This window comes from Urtica dioica, chromosome 11, assembly GCF_054948205.1.
Source record: "Urtica dioica subsp. dioica isolate 48M chromosome 11, U.dioica_male_clone48M_v1_H2, whole genome shotgun sequence".
In the NCBI taxonomy this organism is placed as follows: domain Eukaryota; kingdom Viridiplantae; phylum Streptophyta; class Magnoliopsida; order Rosales; family Urticaceae; genus Urtica; species Urtica dioica.
In genome coordinates, this window is record NC_142766.1 from 2,330,666 (window position 1) to 2,339,407 (window position 8,742).

General features: G+C 33.8%; 2 protein-coding genes across 3 annotated transcripts; both read left to right on the top strand.

Annotated features, from left to right (window-relative positions):
* Positions 1-643: 643 nt before the first annotated feature.
* LOC149380657 (uncharacterized) lies at positions 644-3,055 on the top strand. The gene is made up of 10 exons (XM_089601042.1): positions 644-690; positions 773-840; positions 926-988; positions 1,061-1,099; positions 1,199-1,272; positions 1,367-1,458; positions 1,560-1,661; positions 2,064-2,144; positions 2,236-2,327; positions 2,694-3,055. The coding sequence occupies exons 6-10, from the start codon at positions 1,378-1,380 to the stop codon at positions 2,704-2,706; spliced, it is 369 nt and encodes a 122-aa protein (XP_089457168.1). The 5' UTR covers positions 644-690; positions 773-840; positions 926-988; positions 1,061-1,099; positions 1,199-1,272; positions 1,367-1,377; the 3' UTR covers positions 2,707-3,055.
* LOC149380658 (replication protein A 70 kDa DNA-binding subunit D-like) lies at positions 2,888-7,766 on the top strand. 2 transcript variants are annotated; one of them, XM_089601039.1, is made up of 14 exons: positions 2,888-2,931; positions 3,244-3,326; positions 3,441-3,521; positions 3,675-3,730; positions 3,842-4,321; positions 4,411-4,567; positions 4,645-4,915; positions 5,005-5,104; positions 6,042-6,166; positions 6,263-6,344; positions 6,455-6,587; positions 6,688-6,848; positions 6,950-7,070; positions 7,150-7,766. In XM_089601039.1, exons 5-12 carry the CDS (start codon positions 4,311-4,313, stop codon positions 6,745-6,747), a joined length of 939 nt encoding a protein of 312 aa, XP_089457165.1. In that variant the 5' UTR covers positions 2,888-2,931; positions 3,244-3,326; positions 3,441-3,521; positions 3,675-3,730; positions 3,842-4,310; the 3' UTR covers positions 6,748-6,848; positions 6,950-7,070; positions 7,150-7,766. The 2 variants fall into 2 exon arrangements, with proteins under 2 accessions (XP_089457165.1, XP_089457166.1); XM_089601040.1 differs by lacking the exon at positions 3,441-3,521 and having other exon boundaries at positions 2,907-2,931.
* Positions 7,767-8,742: the final 976 nt, after the last annotated feature.

Consider the following 8,742-nt stretch of genomic DNA (forward strand, 5'->3'; position numbering starts at 1 on the left):
ATTTAAAAGTTAGGAAAAGCAATGTCTAGGGAATAATTGTACGAAAAATGTGAGACAAAACGACAAATAATAAATAATTCCATGCATCTAAGACGATTCTTCTTTACGGGTCGGTCTTCTTGTTGACTTTACATATCAATTTTATTTTTCTATATTTTTTTCCAAAGTTTTTCTTTTTTGTCTTAATCCATACCATAGATAATAAGTGTCTACTCTCCTTAAACTTCTATCCACACACTGCCACGTGGCAATCCTTTGCCCATATCATTGAGCGCCACGTGGCGAATTTTTTTTACTCTCTTCATGAATCTCTTAGTGACACGTGGATTCTTGCTGGTCATCTTCTCAGCTTGATTTTCTTCCCGTCTTCTCCCCTTCTTCAACCTAAACGTCCATGGTTCTTTTAAAAAAAAAAAAAACGAACCTAAAGGAGAGGAAATTAAGAGGGTTGCGGCAAAGAGAAAGCTTCAAATCACACTCTGGTCATCTTCTCAAACGCAGCAAACTCATCTGAGACGACGGTGGCAACGCTGCCGCATACGCAGCAAACTCATCTGAGACAACTCGCTGATCGTGAAGAGGCGCTCATGGAGATTGGCCGACTCCCTGTAGGCCAGCAAGCAGTTCCTCTCCATCTCCCCGAACTTGACTCCGCCGAACCGCTTCCGCTCGGAGATTAAATCTCCATGGGTAAGGATTTTTTTTTTTTTTTTTGTGGGCATATTTTCATGATAATGATCTTATTCCTACATAATTTCTGTTGGACGTGTAGGGTTCAAGAGAAAAGAGTTTCTTATACGATATCGTTGCAAATGGTCGAAATGGAATCGATGTAGACAAGTGTGCTTCTTTCGTTTCATTCAATTTTATTTATTTACTCCTTAAATTATTTTTTTGTTATATGTTGATGGGTTTGTATTTCTAGATTTGATTACATCGTCCGCGATTGCCGAGCTTGTGGGGTTGGATGCAACTTTGAGTTTCAGAGGTTTGTCAACATTTTTTTAAAAAACTTTGTTGATTTTTTTTAAACAAACATATGAACTTCCATCTTTTCCAGATTAATGGACACGATGCGGGTTTTGGATGACGAGATTTGGTATCGTGCCAAAGGCTGTTACTATTTTTTATTTATCAATTTCATGAAAATTTATTCCAATGACACATCTCCTGATTCAGATTTTTATTTGTCCAACAGATCTTTCGATCCACAAATTATTTGCCACCCGAGCTGATTTATACCGAACAGTTTATATGCATCTAAAAGTAAAGGTGCGATTTTGATCCCTATAAATAAATATTTCATTTTTCTTTTTCTTTCCATTTCAACCAAAAATTGCAACCATTTTTTTTTTTTTTTTGCAAGCTGTAGAGCTTATGGTATCGGATGCCTTGTTGGAATCAAATAGTTATCTTCAAATTGCGTCCCACATTGAAGACCCCGCCGAATACTGGAAGGTACAATCACACATCGACTATTCATGAAAAGATAACAATAAAAACATCAAATTAAAATTCTGTACCTATGTAATACTTGTAATACTTGTATTAAAATACAGTTAGATGACACTGTAATAAAAACGATCGAGACCGGCCCGGATGAAGAGTTGAAGAAGGCCAGAGAGTTGATCATCAGAATTCGAAGGAGGAATCTGTATCAGGTGTGTAAGAGCTATTTAATTTAAAGAAGTTAATTACAACACAATCTTGCTCCAACAATCCGAATTTCTTTTTTTTTATTATTATATATTATTTTAATGGTAGGTTATAATTTAATTAGCTATTTTTAATCAAATTAAGAAGGTAGTTAGGTTGAAATATACCTTTTTAAGTTTTTTAGATGCTAGATTAATTGAAAAAAAAAGTAATTTCATATAATAATTTATGTATGAAAATGACAAAAATGATACAACTCAACAAGATCAATAGTTTGGGGACGATTTTACTACAAATAAATTAGTTTAGGGACCGAAATTTCACTTGCATGTAGTTCATGGTTTATTTGTGCTAAGAAGCCTTCATTTTTTTTTCATTCTTGGTGATATTATTCTTCCATGTAACAGTTCTGTAACGAGTATGCCGTGCCTAAAGACAAGCTTGAGAATTTTAAAAATGTCACGGCCAAGGACATAGTGTGCTCTCAGGTACCCAGCTCGAGAAAACCCTACTTTCCTCGATTTATATAAACTCCTCAGAATCTGTGATATCAAATATTTTGTGTTTATTCTAAAACAGAAAAATGGTGGGGTGATACTTAGAGAAGACGATGTTGCTGTCAATAATGCGAAGATCGATTTGACTCGCGGAAGAAATAATCCTCTCGAAAGGTACTAAAAAAGATAATCTTCTGATATTTAATTATTTATTTAGTGAAATGCTATTATTACCTGGTTCGGGATATTTATTTATTTATTTAGTGAACTGGCATGACATTCTTGTTCCATTCTCTGAGCTTGAAGTTCAACCAAAAGCCTGCAAAGTTAAAATGAAGAAATGTCAGCTTTCTTCTTCTATACTTGGGGTTAAAAAGCCTAAAAACCCGATTCAGCTCTTAAATTGATTGCAAAAAAATAGAGTCTAGAGACAGCTTTTGACATGGATTCCGAACTTGGTTATTATCTTGGATATTGTTTGACTTGGTAATATTAATTTCCTTTCTCTGTTTTTGATGAATGGGAATTTTAAATTGACAGATCACACCGTTAACGACACTTGCTATGGTTCTACTTGCTTTATCTCCATGTCTTATAAAAACTTGGAGGAATCCACAGCCGAGGATGATCAGCAGATGGGTAGCGTATGCTTACATGTGTGGGTTCTTATTTGGATGGCATGTACACGAAAAGGCATCGCTTCATTTTGCTATCCCACTTGCCATCGTTGCAGTGCACAGCATAGACGATGCCAGGCATTTCTTCATCATATCGATAGGTACTGTGGAGAAATATTAGGGTTTTTTTTTTTTTACTTCCAAGAACACACAATTAGAGAAAAACCATCATTGTTACTTGATTCATATGATTAAGTGAAAAATGTTTATAATAAATTGCCCATGCTGGTGAACAATTCTGTGATGTGTTCAATATGCTTATCATTCTCTGTATCTTACCAAACCAAAGAAATTGTAGACGAACTTGGCTTGTAATGAACTAATTAAATTTAAATTTAAATTTAGTCTCGTCACAGTTCATTTCGTTTGAATAAAGTGTATTTGAAAATTGATTCCGTGGAATTTTCGATTAGGCGGAAAAGTGAATGAAGTTCCAGTTATACGGATCTACTGTTCCAATGTGGCTGGTCCGAAAACTCGCTTACACATCCATCGAGTAAGTTCAATTATTTATGAATTGTCGAGCAAAAAAAATAAAATAAATTAAAATAATAATTGATGAATTGAAGTTCATTTGACTTTTTTTCATATTTTGCCATCTCATTTTTAGTCGTCGTTGAACTTCTCGGCTTTGATGTATGATACGTGCCATGTGCTGATCTACCTATTCAATCTCAAGACAAAGATATAGGTTGGGTGGAATACGTTTGGATTAGTGATATATTTTTTTTTTAAACTTTTTTTTCTAAATCTATGTCTTTTTCCCTGTGATTGCCAACTATTTTGACGAATATTAACTCAATTTCTTAAGTAGTATTTTATTTCATACTGTTTTGTTTCTCAGGCGATGCATACACACACAAGATATCTCTAGCTGTAGAGAAAGCCTTACAGCCACAGGTAATGCTAAAGGCCATTAGTTTGTGTTCTCTGCCAGAGACTTGTATCTTCCTATCGATTTCTCACACGTGTTGTGCTGGGTGTTTGTATACTATGTTCGATACCTTCCAGCATAAAAGTAAAGCCTCATCAAAGCGGCAGTATCTTCATCGCTGCAGCCTTGTCCGGGGAAAAATGTTTTACGATTATCATTCGTCAGAGGAACTATGTGCAGATATATCTGTATCCTTTTTTTTGTTATTATTTTTTCTTGCCCAGGGCAATGGTTTAGTGGCAAGGAAATGGAACTAATGTGGTTTCACTTAGGAAATAGGTTTTCTGGTCCATTTTTTAAGATATCAAGTTAGTTTAAAATATTTTAGTTGCAAGTCAACTTGATTAATAATCATGTCAGCTTAATCTTATCCCATGTCACTTCATCAATTAAAATAAGAAGAGACACCTAATAGAATACCAACAGCCAGCCTTTACAACTTCTGTTATAGTGTGGACTATAAATTAGTGTACCTTAATCTGAGTACTTCATATATCTGTCACCTAAAATACTATATTTTCTTTTGCTCTCTCAGCTCTCTACGTGATGGCTTCAAGGTTAGTTTACATGGTGTTAGAAAAGTATCCATTTTTCTCCAATTTTTTTTACATTCTATTCAATCTTCTTTGTGATTGTGTGTCAACAGTTCTGAGATTACCTCAAACAAATATAAGTTGATACATGAAATACAAAAAGATGAACTGGGCTGGACATCGAAAGTCGTTGTTGCTAAAAAGACAACACCCCGTTCTTCAACTCGAAGCCCTGTCAAATACCAATCGTTGATCTTAGTAGACCCGGAGGTTTTTTATCTTTCTTAACAAATGTTATTAACGAATATTCTCTGTTATATTTACCTTTCTTGTTGATTTTGTCACAGGGAAACAAAATACGGGCAGTGATGTTTGATTCAGCGATTACAGCTTTCCAAAACAAACTCCAACTGACTAAAACATATCTCATCTCAAATGCATCTGTTAAGGAAGCAAAGGCAGAGTACAAACATCGCCATGACGAATTGTACTGGACTCTAAATTCGCGAACAACAGTTCAAGAAGTAGATGAAAACCATGCAACCTTATTGGAATGGACTTACAGCTTCACTCATTTATCAGATCTTCAACTTCATATGGACAAAGTGTCACACATTAGTAATACATGCTTACAACCTGTGGTTCTTTTCTTGTTCACTTTCTAAAATCTGTGTCAATGCAACATAATTGACAAAATACATGTGCAGATATCCTCGCTGCTGCTATAGACATACGTCCAAAGAGGAAAATCCAGACAAGATCCTCTACTGCGAGCACAATACAAGAAGTGGTTCTTTTGAATGCAGAGTGAGAATTTCAAACTTATGAAATTACATATTTAATTGTGCATACTGTACTTGCTGATTGACATAAGTATAGTAGATAAACAGTCAATTATTTTGTCAACCCTATTTGTTCATCCTAAACGAGGAAGACTTATTATCCAAGTAAGGGAAAAGAAATATATAAATGGACAAGGGCTATTGAACAACATTTGAATAGTTGAATTAATACCATTTTTTTTACCTATATATTAGCTCTGTTTGACATACCTATCCCCAATTATATTTTTTTTCCAACAAATTAGTAGCAAATATAAAAACTTGATATTATGTCATCTTAATTTTTTTATTTGTTTTAAACTTTCGTCTGTAACGCGATATAAATAACTTTTGTCACGAACATGATCCAATTAATGAAAGTAAATTGACCATTTAATCAGGATGGAGCCAGAAACAATTTTTAGGAGTGCCATGTATCTATATTTTTTAAAAAAAAAAAGATAAAAATTAATTATAAATCGTAGGACATACAAACTTAAACTTGATAAATGAGTTAAAATATTTTTTTATTAAATAAAACTTTAATATGATTCTTAATTATAGAGGTATTAAAAGGGGTCTGTTTTAAAAAATTTCATCTTGGTTCACCATTTGTAGTCGATTCAACAAATCCAAGCCACAAAATAGAGCATCTATTCGATTCCTCTAATTAAGTCACATGTTATTATTATGTGACAATATCAATAAATTAACAAGATAGGCAAGGCATTTTTCATATGCAATTCTGCACGTAAAATCTACTATCCATTTAATAGCATATATTATTTTATATATGAACTTTTTTTTCATAAAAAGTTTCTTAATATTATTCCTTATTTTATGCCCGGTATTGATTCATACTTCAGAATATTTGTTTCTATTTACAATGATGACATGACTCTTTTGCTATTTCATTACCGGAGGTTTCAAACCATGACGTTAACGATGTGGGATTCTTTCACTACAAATGAATGTGAAACACTCTCAAACATTATTCATAGAAGGCCAATTATTGCTGCCATTCAATTACAAGTTGTTTCTCACAATGGTTAGTTCACCAACAATAACATCCTTATTTGTATGTATCTAAAAATAGCAATGAGAAATTTACAATGTTTATATGTTTTTTATTTATTTATTTCAGGAGCAGTTAGTGTTCAGACGAAACCTATGACATGCTTCGTCATTGAACCTGAATTCGACACCGCAAAGCAACTTCGCGGATGGTCTAATTTCTTACACAACACACATGCCAAAAATTTTAAATCTATTTTTTCTTTAAGTTCATGTTCTGTTTATTTTTTTTATCTCATCTCTTCCCGTTGACTGTTAACAGGATCATCGACAACTCTAAAAAAATTGCTGATCTGATCGACGACAAAAGCTATGAAGCTTTATCCATTCCACTGCGTCCTTCTCCTGGTGATCAAATTATTTCAATCAGCCATGTGCATGATATGGCTCTGATGGTATGAATGCTTAGACATGTTTTTATCATATCTTTTTTTTTTTTTTTTTTTTTTTTTTTTTTTTTTTTACATATATTAGACATTTTCCCTTTATCTACAGAGGTCGGAATTTTGGGTGAAGGGCAAGCTGAAAGTCACAGACTTTAAACAACCATTTTAGTACGTTTCTTGCGAAAGATGTCACAAAGCAACTGGATCAGTTTTAGAAACCGTGTTCGAATGTCTTTTCTGTGATACTCCACAAGCAAGAGCTATTCCCTGGTTCGACCAACTAACTTTCGTATTTCCTGTATACAAATAACGAACACTTCTTGACTCTCTACAGTAGTAAACAAATAACAAATTATTCTACCATGTTCTAGGCCTAGAATTTAAGTGGATATAGAAGACTCAACATGGCTCATAGCAGCTACTCTCTTTGGAAAAACTGCTGAAAACATATTCTCATGTCTAGCAACGGATATTGTCGATGCAACATCGATGGTAAGTCACAAAGTTGACCAAACTTCATATTCTTTTACTGCAACTTTACGACTTATTCATGTTCGTATTTCTTAATTAGGCTCCTAATCAAGTGCCTCCACAGTCCTTTTTTGAGCTGTCACACAAGAACAACTTCCTTGTGTATATCAAAGCTCCAAAAATTGATATGCCTACTTCCATGAGAACAAAGTTCACGGTTGTTTTTGCTGCTGAAGAAACTAAAGACATTGGACATGACACTCTGCCCAATATCTCAGCATCTGCTGCACTCATCGAACATGAGTCTGAAAAACAAGATGATCCAGTCATTATTCCAACTCAGACAAAAGATAATAGAATCGAATGAATTTTCGGTTCAAAAATCCGTTGAGAAATATAAACTCATATCTACACCATCCCAACCCGAGGCACAACAAAGTGACGGTCACTCCTCCAAGGTCAGCGCTTCTAACCGTGAAGATCTCAACACCAAGCTCAAGAAGAAGCCAAAAATCGAAAAAAAAACAAACTAAAGTGTTACTTTTGTTGAAATCAAACTATGGTTTTTGATGACTTGCCCTTGAATCACTCTTTGTGATTGTAGCTATATTATGTGGACTGTTTTTGAAGTTTTTTTTGGATATTGTATTATCTGAATGTTTCTCTTATCAATAATCTAAATTTTCCAGCCATGTCAAAATCAACTGGTTGCATGTATTTAAAGTCTCATTTACTTCATTGTTTCTCACTTATATATAAAGTGAAATTTTGTTCAATTAATTGGTAAATGCATACTTTTACCAAAATTTTCATCAACGATTTGAATTTCTTTGAACTTGCTTGTTTTCGTTTTACGATCATTCACGCGTAGCGCGTAGCCATTACTAGTCCATAACAAAGTTAATAAGGAGAACCTCCTATTAACACACTTCTTATATGGCTGCCACATCGGCACCTCAATGAAAAGACACGTGACTATTAACAATTCCTTCCCATACGCTTCACTCTCATTCCGGCTCTGAGCTTGAGACCTTTCTTGTGTTTGGTAGTTAACTCAAAAAGTTTTTGTTTTCTGTTTTTTAATTTTTGTAGTTGTACTGAAAAACTGTTTTGTAGTTGTTTTCAAAAAGCTGTTTGGTACAGTTTTCATTTTTGTTTTTGAGAAAGTGAAAAAACTGAAAAAAGTGTTTGGTATAGTTTTCATTTTTGTTTTTGAAAGAATGAAAAGAGAAGATGAGGAGAAAGAGGACAGAAGAGAATTTTTTTTTTTTTCAAAAACACCTTTTATTTGTTTTTAGTTTTCTTTACTTTTTTCCAAAACAACTTCAAAATTTTTTGAAATTTTTTTCCAAAAACTTAAACCAAACATGTTTTCAATTTTTGTTTTCAATTTTTTCTAACTCAAAAACTAAAAAATTGTTTTTGAGAGGAATAACAAACACTACCTTCCGTTTCTTCACCATTTCTCATTCTTTAATTATCTGATTTCGGGTCTCGGTCCACTCTATGCTCTCTTCAAAGAAATTCTTCATCCTTAGTTCTTCGATCACTACCTCTTTCTCTTGTTCAGCTAAGCTCCGAGTCTTTCCATTTGGGATTTCCTCTCAGTCTCTTCTTCTTTGGACCCAAGAATCTCAGAGCTCTTACTCGTTTTCTTCAACTCCATTCTGAGCCAGCGATCATTTCGTCTCTG

Coding starts and splice junctions, on each gene's coding strand:
- LOC149380657 (XM_089601042.1), top strand. CDS start 1,378: ATGGTATCGGATGCCTTGTTGGAATCAAATAGTTATCTTCAAATTGCG. Junction 1,459..1,559: donor ACCCCGCCGAATACTGGAAG/GTACAATCACAC, acceptor ATTAAAATACAG/TTAGATGACACTGTAATAAA. Junction 1,662..2,063: donor GAAGGAGGAATCTGTATCAG/GTGTGTAAGAGC, acceptor TCCATGTAACAG/TTCTGTAACGAGTATGCCGT.
- LOC149380658 (XM_089601039.1), top strand. Junction 4,568..4,644: donor TGATCTTAGTAGACCCGGAG/GTTTTTTATCTT, acceptor ATTTTGTCACAG/GGAAACAAAATACGGGCAGT. Junction 6,588..6,687: donor TGCATGATATGGCTCTGATG/GTATGAATGCTT, acceptor CTTTATCTACAG/AGGTCGGAATTTTGGGTGAA.